At 38.9% G+C, this 17518-nt stretch overlaps 1 protein-coding gene across 1 annotated transcript in view; it reads right to left on the bottom strand.

Moving 5' to 3' along the window:
- RAPGEF6 (Rap guanine nucleotide exchange factor 6) overlaps positions 1–17518 on the bottom strand; it is a 185073-nt gene extending 167555 nt beyond the window's left edge. Inside the window, exon 1 of the mRNA XM_080805059.1 lies at positions 17264–17518. Coding sequence (XP_080661185.1) covers positions 17264–17332 — 69 coding nt within the window. The 5' untranslated portion in view covers positions 17333–17518. The remainder of the gene's footprint in view (positions 1–17263) is intronic.

The raw sequence follows: 17518 nt of genomic DNA, 5'->3' as shown, positions 1-17518 counted from the left end.
TCAGTAAGAGCACAAAGGATGGGGGTAAAAATGGCAATACACTGTTGTAAGGTTCTTAGACTCCATGTGAAGTACTATAATCACACTTGAAGACAGACTGGGATAAACAGAAGATGTATACTATAAACTTTAATAAATCTCATATTTTGTAGATTTTCTTGTATTCTCTCTATATAAAACATCCTTGTGAATGAGAACAATTATTAGTTCTTCTTTCCCAGTCTGGGTTCTTTTTTCCTCTCTCTCTCCTTTGCCTTAAAGCTGTGGCCATACACACATAGTTGCTTGGGCCCCACCCTTTACATTAAAAGTCATCAGAACCTGGCAAGACACCTACAAAATGCCTATCCTACAGATATGTGCAATTTATTTCTGACATAAAGCTAACTTTTAGTGGCAAGCAAGTGAGAACTCCCATAATGTGACCTATCAAATGAGGATACGCTAGTGTCAAAAAGCCTCACCAGAATTTTCTGAGATTCTCAACTAATTTATGTCATATAATTTCTACTGTTTCTAATTCAGAGGACATTTTGGGAACAACATCGATAACGCCATGAATATCTGACAAAGAATCTGGAATTCACGTCTCAATTTTAAACTCTAAGCAAGAATATAATTCACGAGTTTTGAAATACGTGTTTCTTCAGTTCTCTGCTTGAAGACAGCCCGACAAAGTTATCAATTTTAGATTCTAAAAGCCCTTCTTCAAATATCTGTAAGTTTTTACTGTTAATTGCCTTCAGTCTTATTTCAGAGGGACAATTTGGCCAAATGAACATGTAGTTCTCCAACAACATCTATAAATGCTGATTGCTTGGACCCAAATACAAATATGAGCATTATTTCTATCAGGATGGAAAACCTTTTCTATAAAATGTGAGATAGTAAATATTCTAGGCTTTTCAGGTCATACGATTTTTGTCACAACTATTTAACTTTTCCTTTGTGGCGTGAAAACCATAAAAATGTAGGTAAGTGAATGGGTGTGGCTGCATTCCAATAGAGTCTTATTTACAGAATAGTTGGTAGACTAATTTGGACTCCAGGCCATATTCTGCCAACTACTAAAATACAGCGGTCAAAAATATCCACAAAGGAAGTCAAGCCATGAATGAACTTCTCTTTGGAGACTACTTCAGCGTATGAATTTTGGCTGAAGCTGAAAACACCAGATTTTCATTCTTCCAACCTCACATAAAACTAGGGCATGGACAAATGATCCAAGTGCTACTAATAAGACACACATGTCCCAAACTTTGAACACAGGGAAACCGACAAGCAAGAACTGCACAGAATCTATGCTGGCAGTTAGAAGTAACATCAGGGTCAGTCAACATATGCAGTATATAGTATAGGTGGTCAACAGTCCAAGTAGTGGACTGCTTGTGCTAGGCATATGACCATGGTTGTCTAGCCCCAAGTCTACTTCTCCAGTAATCCCAGCAATTCTGTAGCTACCAAGTATCTTTTTATTCCTTTTCTTTAAAGTGGACAGAACTGGGCTCTGTTTCACTTAAGTTTACAACCCTGACAGACCCTCAGACCAGCGCCATCAGCCTCATGTGGGAACTTGGTAAAAATGCAAATTCCCAGGCCCCATTCCAGACTTAATCAGAATCTCTGGTGTAGTCCCAGCAATTTGTGGTTTAATAAGGGCTCTAGGTAGTTCTGATGCATACAACCACTGGCTAGGAAGGATTATGCCACTCTGTTATTTGGCTGATAACCTATTAATGAAAAAGGGAGTTAATCACTGAGATGCCTAGTAAATCCTGGTCCCTACAATGCACCTGGTTTGAGGGTCATAAGATGCTAAGCACTCATGAAAGAACAGAAAAGACCTCCCAGAACAAAGGCCGATTGTAGTAGCAAACTGGCTAATTCTCCCACATGATGTGGGTGGTTATGGTATTTTGTTTAAATGGGACACCAAGTAGTTGCTGACTGCGTAAAGCTGGCCTTAGGGGTTTCTTGTAGGTTTTTGTTTTTTGTCTTAAGAGGCTCCACGCCCAATGTAGGGCTCAAACTCATAGCCCCAATGTCAAGAGTTGCATGCTCTACCAACTGAGCCAGGCGTGTATCCTGGTTTCTCGCAGTTTTTGTACCAACTATTTCTGAGACAGGCTTGTGGTAGTATTATTAGGCTTGGTGTGCCCAAGATCAATAAAAGCTATTATAGAAAGCCAAAACAAACAACAAACAAAACTTGAAGGAGACAGGCCTTAAATCTTATAGATACTTCTTGGTAGTTAAAAATGTAAAAGGTACATTCAAGGAGGTATTAATCATTTACACTGTGTGCACTTGAAAGCTGCCCTACAGAGCCTGAAAGAGGGAAGTCATAATGAAGATGGAAAAACTAGGAAGTCAGGACATTTCAGATCAGCAACATTCTGTTCAGATTCAGAACAGAATGAGCCACCTGTTCTGAAACTACAACAATATGCTACAGAAATTAACCAGAGGTATTAGAATAACAAATACCAGGTCTGGGTTAAAGAATAAAATAGTGGGTTCCACTTGGGCAAAAAATGGTGAGGAAGCAGTGATGACTCAGAGCCTCCTAAAACAGATCAACCATACCCTCTCAGCCAGTTATGTGAGTAAAGGTGGGCAAGCTGAGGCGGGTGGTAATGCGGCAATCCTACAACAAAGCAGCTACCTTTTTACATCCTTCAAACATTCCAAATCTAATGAATTCACTGTAGGTACATCCCGCTGGTTCAATTTTAAGTGAAATATTCTTATTTGCAGTGCTGTATGGGAATTATTGATCCCTTTAAGTATACCTTCTAATTAAGGAGATTGTGCCAAAGCAGTGTGCTGCTCCTGGAGTAATGCCATCTTTCAATTCTACTGATGGCCATTCCACACATACTTAGAAACCCAACCAAAACTTGGAAAACTTAGAATGCAATGCTTAAAGAAACTATTTTTCTGTTTCTTCAACTCTAAAACTAATGAATTTCTTATCCTATGATTAACTCACCACATGCAAACTTTCAATACAACATCAATTATTTAAAATACTCGTTAATGAAGATATTTTACTCAATTATCTTCTTCACCTGGAAAGCAAGTATATCCCTAGAATTTTAACAATGAAAAATCCCTCAGGGTGGATTCTAAGAGCAGTATAGATTCAATTCCAAGATATATATATTCTGAGGCTACAGGTCTATACATATAAACTTACAGTGAAGAATCCTCTACAAATCAATGTTTGAAGACAGAATAACCACGTAGTTAAAAACCTGGGAATCTGGAGTTAACCTGGGTTCAAATTATGCCTTTATCAGTTACTAACCAATAATCTTGGATTATTTGCTTAATGTTTATTGTCTGTACAAAAGGAAAGATAAAATACCTCCTTTTGAACATATTATGTTCAAAGGTAAATGTTAAGTGTGTAACACAGGGACTATCACATGATGAACAGTTAACAAATGTTAGCATTATGCCTTTATATATAGGTATGCATTATAAATTACAAAATAATGATTAAATTACATTCAGCACACTATGAAAGCTATTTTGAATGTTTTTGACAACAGCTCCAAGCTAACAACATCATACATCAAACAGAATTCTATTCCACTGGTTTTCTCATCCATGTGGTCTAAATACAGTCTGCAAAATAGCAATAAAGAGCTATACAACACTTAACCACACCTGGAGCTCAGCCCCTTGTTTCCAAAATACCATTTCCTAGTAAAAGAACCGGGGTTCCTTGGGTAAGTGACTGACTGCACAGAAAGTACAAGCCTGGAACATCTTTTTGTGCCAGAGATGACTTAAAGACTAATGGGGTCATGTCAAAAGGACATAGGAGAGGACTTTGAAAGGGCTCCACTGGCTAAATTTGGCATAATCCAGTAATAAAAAGAAGAGTGAAAATATTAAAAATACAAAAATAATCCTTGAAAAAATCATTTAAAAGAGGAGGAGGAGGACAGGGAAAGGTGGGAAAGTTCTTCTATAGAGAAACCAGCTATTATATAATTGTAGGAGAAATATACAATTAGAAAATTATCACTTCGTAACAGCAAAGTAATAGTTAATTAAGCAAAGATTATCAACATGCTAATAAAGCCAATGGGTCCAACACTGTTGAAAGACAAGGTATCTACCCTTTGGCAAAGTATCATCTCAAGGATCACTTCTAACTTGCAGCATTGTACCTTTAAAACAAAGAGATACAGGTAAGCAAATTTAGCATCCCCCATAATGGAAAGAACTGGTAATGTGTCCTCTGATGTGACAACATCCAAAGTACAGAACATCATGGAGAGCCTGGCTGGCTCAGTCAGAAGACCATGTGACTCAATCCCAGGTTGTGAGTTCAACCCCCAGGTTGGGTGTAGAGATTACTTAAGAATAAATAAATAAGCTTAAAAAAATATATAGTTCAAGAAAATAATTTCACCTAAATCTCATCATGAAAAATAATTTCACCTAACTCTCATCATGAAACCAAATTATGAAACATTCTACAAGACAACTGGCCAGATTCTTCTATAAGTCATGTTTATGAAAGAAAGAAAAAGGCGGGAGAACTGTTCTCTATTAAAGACGACTAGGGGCACCTGGCTGCCTTAGTCAGAATAGCATGTAACTCTTGATCTCGGGGCTGTGAGTTCAAGCCCCACATCTGGTGTACAGATTACTTGAATAAAATTTTAAAAATAAAATAAAAAAATAAAGACTAAAGAAACCTAACAACCAAATGTAATGTTCCCTGACTGGATCCTAGGCTGTAAAATATAAGAGACATCTTAAAGATACTGTGAGGGGTGAACTGTTACCAGGTCTGCAGTTTACTTTCAAATGGTTTAGCAAAATAAAGTATATGCAAGAGAGGAGGACCTAAGATAAATATGGCAAAATATTGCTCGGGGTGAAGAGTATATAATACAGGACCAAAAAAGGGGGATACTATTCTTCCCATGTTTCTGTAGTTTTGAATTTCTCAAAATAGAAAGATGGGTGTGGGGAGAAAACATGACTCTTTCCTGTTTATTCCACACGGTGACAGACATTTCTAGTTTTCCCTAAACTTCATGTCTCATTTAATGATCTGCATTCTTTTTTTCATTACCCTTTCCTATGCATCCCCAATCATCACCATACGCAAACCTGTGTCTATGACACACTGCATCCAGGAATGTTTTCTGGAAAAGCTGACCTCGTTCCATGAGTGTATTAGAATTTAGTCTTTTAGAATTAGAAATTTAGTCTAAATTAGAATTTAGTCTACACATTTGGACATACGTTTCTTTTTTTTTATTTTAAAGATTTTATTTATTTATTTGACAGACAGAGATCACAAGTAGGCAGAGGCAAGCAGAGAGAGAGGAAGGGAAGCAGGCTCCCTGCCGAGCAGAGAGCCCGATGCGGGGCTTGATCCCACGACCCTGGGATCATGACCTGAGCCAAAGGCAGAGGCTTTAACCCACTGAGCTACCCAGGCGCCCCTGGGTATACACTTCTTAAAGCAAACTAGAACTTTTTATTTGTAGATTAAAATATGTTGCCAAGGGGCGCCTGGGTGGCTCAGTGGTTAAAGCCTCTGCCTTCGGCTCAGGTCATGATCCCAGGGTCCTGGGATCGAGCCCCGCATCAGGCTCTCTGCTCAGCAGGGAGCCTGCTTCCTCCTCTCTCTCTGCCTGCCTCTCTGCCTACTTGTGTCTGTCAAATAAATAAATAAAATCTTAAAAAAAAAAAAATAAAAAATAAAATATGTTGCCAAACCAAATTACCTGAACATTAAATTTTATTAATAACTCTAACATTAAAAAGTTATAGCCTGAAATTTTTAAAAATGAAAATCCCAAATATTATGCTTAAAATTATAACACCAACAATTAACCTCTGAAATAATGTATCAAAAGATCAAGTATCTAATTACTTCTAAGTTCAAAGTTTAGGCTGAAGTTCACCTTTCTGATCCCACTATGTATCATGCAGTCACCCAAGATAAGCTAATTCCAAGTTTCACATGCACTTTTCAATCCTTACCTCTCTCCATAATTTTCTTTAATAGCATTGCTGACATATTCATCACTCATTCACTCCTCCCTAGAACTCTTTTCCTCCCATCCCTTCTGTAATATGGTTCCCTCTGGGTTCCTGTCCCGATGGAAAACATTTAATAACTACAAGCAGATACTGTGAAATTAGAACACCTAAGTTTGAATCCTGACTCCACAGTTTCCTAGTTGTGTGAACTTCGACAAGTTAGTCTATGATTCGACTTCCCTGTATGTAAAACATGGATATCACCTTCTTTCAGGGTGTTTTTGGAAGATTAAATGTGTATAAAGGTTTTTCTTTTTTTTCTTTTTTCTTTTTTTGTTTTTAACAGTGACAGGCATCCCAATAAGCACCATAGAATCTTGGCCGTTCTTATTGCTATTACTACCTTTCTGCCCCAGGTGCTCCTTTGTCTCCTTCACAGGCTTTGCCTTATTAGGCCTTTGAATGTTTATATATGTTCCCATAACTGTGACATCCATCGTTTCTTCACTAGAGACACTCTACCACCAGTAAAATCCTCCAATTCATAGTTTGAACTACCATATACATGTTAATGATATCCATATTTCTATTTCTAGCCCAGAGCTCTCTAGCAAAACTTACAACGTACACATTCTATAGCATAATGAACACTTTCACCTGAGCAATCCATCAGCATCTCAAGTGCAATAAATGCAAAGTTAAACTCAATATTTATACTACTGGCTGTGTCTTCCTCCAAGGTCCCCTGATTTACGTGATACACCCTTGTTCAATGATTCTGGCCAGAAATTTGTCAATTCTATTTCATAAATATCTCCGTTCACCATCCCATCTGGAACAATTGGGGGATTTATTATTTCTCACTGGGTAAATCAGCCTTCTTGCATTTAAGTCTGACACCCTGTAATTCATTCTTCATAGTCCTGTCAGAGTTATCTTTCCAAAAGGCAAATACAAAAACTTCTTAACAAAGAGAAACCAGTCCTTCATGATCTGGATCCTGGCCATGCCTCCAGTGTCCTATCTTGTACTACTTACCTACCCAGGGAACTTGCATGTTTGTGCCAAGCACATCTTGTGGCCTTGACAAATACTGTTCCTTTTTCGGTGAATACATACTATCCCTTCTCAACCTAACACTTAGATATTCTAATCTATGCTGAAGTCAGGATTCCCTTTTCTAAACCAGCATGAATGACACCTGCCTACTCTTTACTATTCTCTCTCCAAAGTCCTCCTATGAACTCCTAGGGCCTTATTTTACAGCTATCACAGTACTTAACCAGGCAATATTTTAAACTATCTGTGTATTTGCCTATCTCCTCCCATATAGAAAGAACTTTAATCTTTCACCCTTGGCACTTAAAAAAAAGTACTTAAAAATACTTACCACACAAATATACATTAGGCACTCTTCCTCAAAAAAAGTATGCATTTAACTCTGCCTCATTTAAGCAGCTCATAAATACTTCAAACTCCAGCTGGCACTTTTGACACAAACTCTTTTGTTTTGTTTTGTTTTGTTTTGTTTTTAAAGAAAAGCCTTTTCCTATTAGTCGAATGCTTTTTCTTTTTTTAAAAATTTATTTATTTGACAGACAGAGATCACAAGTAGGCAGAGAGGCAGGCAGAGAGGGAGAGGAGGAAGCAGGCTCCCCGCCAAGCAGGGAGCCCAATGCAGGGCTTGATTCCAGGACCCTGGGATCATGACCTGAGCCAAAGGCAGAGGCTTTAACCCACTGAGCCACCCAGGCGCCCCTCGAATGCTTTTAAAAACCCAAAATGGAATATACTACCACCCTTTGAAAACAAAAGTTTAAGTTATAAAACAGAATGGTGTAAGAAATCACTGACTCAGATATCAAGCACACTTGTTTCCATCTTACATAAAACTTGAGAATTCTGTACCTCCATTACACTGACCCCTTCCATTAAATTTACATAGCACCTTTAAGTTCTGCATATAGCACAGGCAAGATAAAACAAGGCAAATTTATTCAGGAAAGCATTAGGCATCTATAAAGATGACAAAAGTTCAAAGCTTAAAACATAACCTAAAGTTCACTGTTCTGCTATAGAGAAGGCAGTGGGGTGCTACTAGACTGAGGAAGTTACTGATGAATCATGTGACCCTGAGCAAGACATTTTAGCTCTCATGAGCTCAGTTCCTTTATCTGTATGCAACTCTTATCACCAGCTCTTGACCTCACCAGCTACAATATTTCTAGAAGCGCTGTATATATATTCACAAATACATGCTGGCAGTGTTGCTACTTTAGCTACGTACTAAGTGTTCTGTCCAATGAGCCCCACTATCTCTGCCACATGACAAAGCCTAAAGCCCTCCAGCTGCCAAAGGTTTAGTTTATAGCAAAGTAGTGGAGAGTGTCTAATAGTGGAGAAAAATCAAACAGGCCGTTTAGGTCTCCATAATCTAATATTCTCAGTAAAGCAGCTCGTTGACTTTTTATTTACAACAAGACCTCAGTTTAACAAGTCCAAGGTCAAGTCAAATAACAACCACAATGTCACAGAGCTCATAATCACCCCACCTCTTCCAAAGAAGAGGACTTTGTCACATAGTCAAGCTCATCATGCCTAGCTGCTCCTCACTTTTGTCCAATGCTCTCAGGGAAGTTCCTCACTCTCTTTAAAACAAAATTTTACAGTGCCCAAACTCCTGAATGGCTACAGTTTTCTTCTCAAGGTGGAAATCTCTAATACATGTAAAATGAGGTGCCTAGAAGAGATTCTGTCTAATGAAGGACCCATCCAGATCTATATTCTCTATCCAGCTGAGTTTACAAATGAAGGCCACAGGGCCCCACAAGCATAAATAAGTTGTTTTACTTTCCAAAAACCCTCTGAATATGCATCTGCTGTAGAAAAGCACAAGAGAATCTTTGTTCTGCCACCCTTAGGGATGTGCACAGTGACTCACTCAAAAATGATTCCAAGTACAATGGTGTGCTTTCGCCAACTGAGAAAAAACCTCTACAAGTCTACATTTAAGGATAAATTCTAAATTCTGAAATAGATTAAGGACTAAAAGAATACATCTTACATTCTTACAGCCCTAGCTCCCTCTTCAACTTTTCACAACAAAAATAAGCTATTTTTTAATACCTTTTTCCGACTGTAAAAAGGTAATTATATTAGCACCTAGCTAAGGATGTAATTTTTGCCCAGGAAAAGTTTTAAGTCATCTGGTTAAAATCACATGAGAAATTAACACCGATATATACCTGCATTTCTCTCAGATGTCTCTCCTACACATGTGTTTTCCGTAAATGTATTTTAAAAACCGTACAAAAAAGGAGTTGGTTTCACAGTATGACCACGTTTCTTCTATCTGTATTATTTATAAAGAACTACCAGGTAAAATAGTCTCTATGGCAACTGTACTTTATTCCTATCTTATTTAGAGAGTATTATTAGTAGCACATTTGGCCCTTTTTGTCAAACTTCATCGGTCTTTTCATCCCAGCACTTCAAATATTAGACCAATAGAAACCACCACTAGAAGAGGAGGGAAACAGTATTTTTTACCTTCCTTTTCTTCTTAAAGTCATTTACAAGTATGTGTATACCTACAGGTTCCAAGTACTGCATAATATGCACTGGACATTAGAATACTTTGTCTTCAAGGAGTTCATATTCCAGCCACATACACGAACATGCAAGTAATCATAACACAGCAATTACTGTGGTGAAGAAAGGTGTGAAGTCTCCTGGGAACACTGAGAAGGAGTGGAAAAGTAAGGAAATCTGCAATTTTGCAGGTGTGCATTGGAGATGACACTTCAGTGAGGAGTCTGAACTTGCCAAGACAGAGGATGGCTTTCCAGTCAAAGGAAATGGCAAGCTAACAAGTATGCTACCACTTATTGAGTGTTTATTATGACAAGCACTTGCTAAATATTTATTCCACACAATAATCCCAAAATGATATTTGGTCTTAGGGATATTAGGCAGCTTGCCCAGGATCATTCAAAGTCTCAGTGCTGGAGCCTACATTAGTTTGAAGTAGTCTTTCCCAAACGCAAAACCCAGGGCTATAAATACTGCTATAACTGTATTTTCCCAACCTGTATAAAGCATAGAGAGAGGAGAATTTGACACAATGGACAATGCTTCTCACCTCTCTCTGTGTATCAGAACTACTTAAGAAGCCCTCTGTAAGTACTAATGCTTAACACTCCATTCCAAAAGGTTCTAACCCAAGAAACAAAGGGTGGCCATAGACATTTTTAAAAAAAGTTCCCTAGATTGAAAGAGATAGCCTAGAAGGAGAAGTAAGGTGTTTCAATATTTTAAGTAGTTAAAATGCATGTTTTTGTGGGTGGGGGATGATGAGGCTAGAGTGCCAGGCAGAAGATCATGGAGGACTTTACCTCTCTATACAGATTCACAAAAAGTACTTGTTGCCTTTGCTTTCTTAAGTCTTATTCTCTCTTCAACCCACTGCAATCAGGATCTTTATTCATTAGTCTAGTGAAATCATCCTAACAGACACAATCCAAAGAATTTATCAGTCCTCCCTCTTCTTGAACTCTCAAAAGTATCTGACATTAGTGATTAGGGATTTCTCTCTGAAATGCCCTCCTGTAGCAGCGCTCTTCTATTCTCATCCTATCTCTTTAACAATTTCTTTTCACTCTCTTTTGGAGGTTTCTTATCTTTGTCCCATCCCTTTAATAGTGGAACACCCAAAAGGGCTGTCCTACCCTCATATTGCTTTTTCCCCTTGTCATTCCTATCAATCTCATGACTTTGCCTATAACCCATATGCTGTATAGACTCTCAGACCCAGAGCCTGGTTTAACCTGAAGCTGTCATTTCTTAGAGAACATCATTACCTGCATCCCCTGCATGGAGTCTAAAACCACTTCCAAAATTTAATCTCTTCCCACCCTAATTCTGCTTAATAATGCACTCTTAACCAGGCAGTTACCCAAATCAACAATCTAGAAATCATCTAAACTGCTCTGCGCTTGCACCCAGTCCAAACCTGTTTCCAACAAGCAAAAGACAGACTGGCTAGACTTAACCTGAAACTTGTGAGGAACATAAAGGCAGGGTGTATGTTGGCCTTAAACGCAGCTTCTGGGGTTGAGAAGCAATTATCTCAAAAGTAGGTTTGGACAGAGTGGGGCAGACAATTCAAAAGGGTAGCCAAAAGGGTGAATTAGGATAAAAAGGATAGGCAGATGGAGATCAAGGAAATCACCAAGAGGGGTGATTCAAAGTCCAGTCCAGAGGTAAAACACAAAAAAACAAGTCCTCTTGGTTGCTACAAAGAATATACAGTGTATGACTGCACTCAAATGAAGTTCAAAAGTAGGCAGAACACATTTATGGTTTAAAAAAAATTTTTCCTCTTGGAAAGGGTACTGTTTGGGAAGGGCAAAGGGGGAGTTTCTGGAGAGGTGACAGTATTTCATACCCCTATTTGAGTGATAACTAAATGTAACTGTAAAAACTAAGCTGACCATCTAGTTAGGACGTATGGACTTCACCGTTATGCGTGTTATAGTCCATTTCAAACTTTTATGAAAAAGCCTGGTGGGAGGCAGATACTCCCAATTCCAATCAGTGACCACTTGGGCCAATTCTAGCTCCTCACTATCTTATTATCCCATAGGCAACTGCCTTATCTCACACCTAAACTACTTTGTTTCCTATAACCAGGACCCTATCTCCTGGTTTTCCTGTCATCCTGATATAATCATTAATAATCTTCTCTTTCATTCATAAATGTATCCTGGTTTAGAGAAAATATATGTTTACCCTACCTATAAGCCTTCCTGCTTTTGTTATATCGCCCCTTCTCCTCCCCAATATATCTTCAATAACACCCACAGAGTAAATCTGTAAATCTGACCTTATTTTCAGGCTTTAAACCTTCCAATGTTTCTCCTTTATTCATAAAATAAGGTTCAAATCCTCGAAATGATTCAACCCTGCTAGTATATCCATTTAACCCCCAGACACCATACACAGTATTTTGCAAAGTTTATTATCACACCCCTCCCAAAGAGCATTTTTAGACATTTTTTCTAAAATGCTGCCCCACCCTCAATTAAATACTAAGAAATAAGATTCTGCCAGGCAGAACTGAGTTTTTTAAGGCTACAAACCATTAATAAGGTCTAAGATTTTTTTCACTACTCCCCTAAAAAATAATTTTTGTGGGGCATGTGGGTGGCTCAGTTGGTCAGTTAAGTTTCCAACTCTTGATTTTTGGCTTAGGTCATGATATCGGGGTCATGGGATCCAGCCCTGTGCGGGGCTCCTCAAACAGAGTGGAGTCTGCTCCTCTCCCTGCACGAGTACACGTGCTCTCTCTCAAATAAGTAAATAAATATATCTCTAAAAAAATAGTAATAATGTGTGTTCCTTTGGGGATGATATCACCCCACCTGGGAATGCATGCTCACCAAGTGGCTTCTTGTTCCACACATACACTTTTCCTTCACTCTTCTTGCTCTCTGCCCAGAATGACTTCCCTTCTAGATGTTGTCCACACAACTATTCACCATGTTTAAGATTCCATTAACTGCTCATCAAAATTTCTCCTTTTCCCGCTTGCAGTCCAAAGTATCCCATCCATACTTTTGCCACTAATAACCTTAACATTTACTAATGTTTCCTTGACCATCTCCTAACTCACTGAATAGGGACCATATCCAATTTCTTTCCACAAAAACACTGTATTTTATTGTGTCTGACATATTTATTAAATGAAAGGGCATATTAATGTTATTACGTAGGTGAGATAACAATACAACTCATTTACCTCAGACAGCCCCTCTTTAACGTGTTATTTTGATATAAATACTAATGGTGGGGCGCCTGGATGGCTTGGAGGGTTAAAGCCTCTGCCTTTGGCTCAGGTCATGATCTCAGGGTCCTGGGATCGAGCCCCACATCGGGCTCTCTGCTCTGCAGGGGGCCTGCTTCGTCCTCTCTCTGCCTGCCTGCCTCTCTGCCTACTTGTGATCTCTATCTGTCAAATAAGTAAATAAAATCTTTAAAAAAAAATACTAATGGCATCTCTTTTAACTCGCAAAAATGATTTGGATAACTTATATTGGTAACTTATCTAGGCAGTGGGCAATTCTCATCAAGAGTGAAAAATAGTGAGATGTATAAAATAAATAAAACGACTCAAGTACAAAAGTCAAAGGGAAAACGATATAAGGGCATGAACTAGGGTAGCAGAGCACAGGAAAAAAAGGTAGACAGAGATTCAGGACATAAAGATTTAGTGGTCAGTTGGACAGAGAGAAGATTATCATGGAGAATCCAGAGTCGGAATATGAATTTCTAGCCTGAGCAACAAAATATTCTATTTTTTGAGGCTTCAATTTAGGACTAGTGATTAAAGAACCTGGAGGACAATTTAATTGATATATGGATCAAAAGCACATGAAAGGTGGGTAAGAAGGACCAAGTGTCGGTCTATAAATATTAAGTGAAGCCAAGCTGCTGAATGAGGCCTCTCAGGAGGTACTAAATCAACAGTTCCATCAACAGAAACTATTATATTTTAACAGGAGGACCATACAAAATGAATTCTAAATTTTGTTTTAACACATTTATTCATTATGTAGTACATGCAAAGCATGATATTAAATACCTATGGAAATGAACCCTAAGAGAGGTAAGGAGCTCACTCTGAGGTAAAAAGAAAGGTTATCAACAAAGAACGGTGCTGCATATGGACTGAGCTGAGGAAGGGCCAAATTCAAGACCTTAATTTTGACTGTAATATCTTTAATTTGGCTACAAGGACTCAAAACGAGTACCTTAACAGCTTTCACTGATAAAGAGCTTCATAGAGTACCTAAGTCTAAAATTTTCCACTTAAAAAAAAAATCTTTGCAAAGTGGAAAAGGTAATCAGAGAACTAGCTTAGAAAAGACAATGGGCTGTGAAGCTGGAATTATGAAGTCGGAGAAATAGCCAGAATGTAAAAACCGTGTTAGAACACAGTTGTAAGTGGTATACTGTAAAACACGTTTCCGTGTCTGGCTCAATCAGATTAAGTTTGAGATGACAGCTTCACATAAGAGCAACAGATGGTTCAAAATAAAGGGACTCTTAGTTTTGTCCCAGAAACACAGAGAAAACTTCAATACTCATTATACAATGCAAATATCTCATTACAAGATTATAAGACAGTGATTCTTAACCTATTTGTCTATTTTTTGATAATGCTTCACACCCACTAAGCATTCAAGAAAAAATAAGTTGAATGTATTTTATCCCCTTCTATCACACACTTAATTCATTTGGCTTTTCTTTTCCTTGCACGGTTTGCTCCCACTCATTCTCTTTTGCTGGTCTCTGCTCTTCTCCCCTATTGCTGTAGTAATCAAGTGTGCCATAAGGCTGTCTGTGGTCCTCTTCTCTTCTTCGTATACACTCACACCACCTTGGTAATTTCATCTAGTCTCATGACTTGAAATACTGCCTACCAGCGAATGAATATAAAATTTCTATCTCCAGCCCAGCCCTCTCTACAGAAATACAAATTTGTATACGCAACTCCTTACTCGCCATTTCTAATAGACATTTCAAAACTTGACATGTTCAAAACTGAATTCCTGATTTTCCCTCCCCAAATCTACTTCTCCACAGCAGCTTTCCCCCATCTCTTTGACGCCAGCTGAAATTCTTTGATAACTCCAACACTGATTTTCAGGCCAAAAACCTTGAAACCCTGCTCGACACTTTTCTTTTCCCCAAAGCACATGGTTAATTCATTACCAAATTCTGTTGGCTAAACCTTCAAAATATTTCCCTAAATGATAACTTCTTACAACCTGCATTATTATCACTTCAGTCTAAGTTACAATCAGCTCTTCCCGACTTCAAAGTGACAACCTTCAACTGACGTGCCTGCTTCTTTTTACCCTTGCTCCCATAAAGTCTATTCTCAACCCAGCAAGCAACCAGGGGGCGCTTTAAAAAAGTTAAGTAGGATAGTATCACTCCTCTGCTTTAAAATCTTCTGGTGACCCCTTCTTTCACACAAAATAAGAGTTAAAGAATTTCCAATGACTTACAAAGACCTTAATGATATACTCCCTCCTACACTATTACTGCCTCTCTGACTTCATCTCTTACAAATCTCACCCTTGTTTACTCTCCTCCAGTCACTTAACAGCTCCTTGCTACTCCTTGAATGCACCAGACATACCCTCATCTTGGAAGTGCACGACTATTCCCTCTATTTCAGATGCTTTCCCCATATATCTCCAGAGCTAATTACATCACATGCATCAAGCCTTCAATCAAAAGTCATCTCAGAAATCACAACACTGTTCACTTACTTAAATTGCAACCCAGCCCTTGCCCCCATTTCCAATCCCCTTATTCTTTCTTAAATTAGCCATTATCACATTATTTAATTTACTTGATTCTATTTTTCCCATCTCCCCCCTTGACCCTTCCATTAGAATGCCAAGCACCAGTAGGGCACGCCTGTTTTGTTCAATGATACATCCCAGTGCACAGAACAGTGCCTTGAATTTGTAAGATTTCAGTAAATGTTAAATGAAAATATTTATAATAAAATTTTAAGAGTCCACTGAAAGAATAAAGGTCTCCTGAAAAGAGAAGTGTAATTTGATGAAATTCTCACAAATAAATCAGCACTTCGATTCAGGTTACCACTTCTTTACTCATACTTGGGTACTGCAAACAAATTCTATACTCACTGGAAACCACTGCCAATAAATCAAGCAGTTACCATGTTATGCTGCTAGATCTCAGCACTCTAGACTGTATTGTGGGCAGTTGGTCAGCATTCCCTTAAACAATGCTGCTGTTCCAGTAAAACAAGATGAGTACTTAACGTGGCACACATCTGCCAACATAATTTTCTTAATAGTTTAGAAAATCTTCTAAAACCAAAAAGAAAGAAACAAGAAACAAAGGAAGAATATCTACTAAGACTCAAAAATAGGCCATTCCAAAGTGGCTAATTATGCTATTAAAGAGAAGTAAGATTTTCCTATTAAACTGTGAATTTATCATAAATATTTAAAAGTAAAACCTACATTATAGATTGCAAGACATGTGTAATAGTTTCTAATTATATAAAAACTACAGCAGATTCACCTGTGAAGGTGAAGACTTTCAATTAGCTCACAATGACTTCAAGAATCATCACAGGGAAATTAAAACACATGGGATAAAAAATGTAGGTCTCAAAATGAGGACTCTGGAAAGTGGCAGAATTTGCCTTGTTTCCATTTAAAGATCAGGATCCCCAAAACAAAGCTGACTTTGTTTAACCACAGTTACGCCTTGACTAATGTCATACCACAAAAGGTCAGCCCCAAGTTACTGAGATCCACTATGCAAAGCACTATAAATCTGAAAAAAAACTCAAAAGTGGCTTAAGCATTAACCAAAACATTTCAGGTATTGCAACCATACACACGACAATCTAACAATCCCTTCACCCTCTTGTTAGTTATTGCTTTTTGGTTTAAGAAATATACCACTTATTACAGAAACTACCCCAAATCAAGGAAAACGTCCCCCCCCACATCTAAGCACTCTATAGGGCTATGCAAAGTTAACAAGGTGTCTGTTCCGTGACTGAAAAGTAGCCTTGAGATCAAATGAAAATCATTTAAGCTGATGCCACTGATGCTAACCCAATAGAGCAAATTTTGGATCCACGCACAAAATACTGAAGAATTTCCCGCTGACAGTCTGAGAAAGTACCACCAGAACCGATCTTTAAATATGCACCACCCACCACCAGAATTCATCTGACTGGATGCAAAGTCTTAAGCTGATTTTGAAAACTTTCTTTTCTAGGCAACTTCAAAGACCTTTAAAGAAAAGCTACTCTTTCATAATATGACTACTAACAATTTCTACTTCGTTTTTGTATCAACTAGGGACACTCTCACTCCGAGACCCACATTTTGCCCTGAGAAAATAGGATTTTGGTTTGTTATCTTCTTATCAAAAACACTAGGAAGTTACCGGCAAAGACGGGTATGAGGGAAGACTGCACCTCGAGCAGGAAAGGCGGTCATCACCCAGGCGAGAAGGGCCTGGGTGAGAGGGGGGTGAGAGGAAGGGACGCAGAGAACACATAAACTGGCAGCAGGTGCGAGTCTCTGGCAAGGGGACAGTCGCCACAGGTTTCGGACCGACAGGAAGATGCTGTCCGTTGGACAGCGGGACTCGCGCTAGGAACCGCCAGTCTTACCTCGGGGGTCCGCTCGGGAGGCTTCTTCTTCAGCGCCTGCCTAGCGCCGGGGTCCACGGGTGAGTTCATGGCCGCGGCCCCCGCCCCCGTGCTCCCCAGCCTGCCCTTAGCAGTCCACGAGACAGTACATTCACCTTAGGTAGGGGGTCTGCACCCTCCACCCCCGAGGTAGACAACTCCGGACCGCCCCGGGGTCAGCGCTTGAACAAACAAGCCTTCGCAACGCCCGCCCAGGGCCTCAGCCCACGCGCGACT

Source organism: Martes martes (assembly GCF_963455335.1).
Source record: "Martes martes genome assembly, chromosome: 5".
Lineage (NCBI taxonomy): Eukaryota > Metazoa > Chordata > Mammalia > Carnivora > Mustelidae > Martes > Martes martes.
This window is presented reverse-complemented; position numbering and strand designations above follow the sequence as displayed.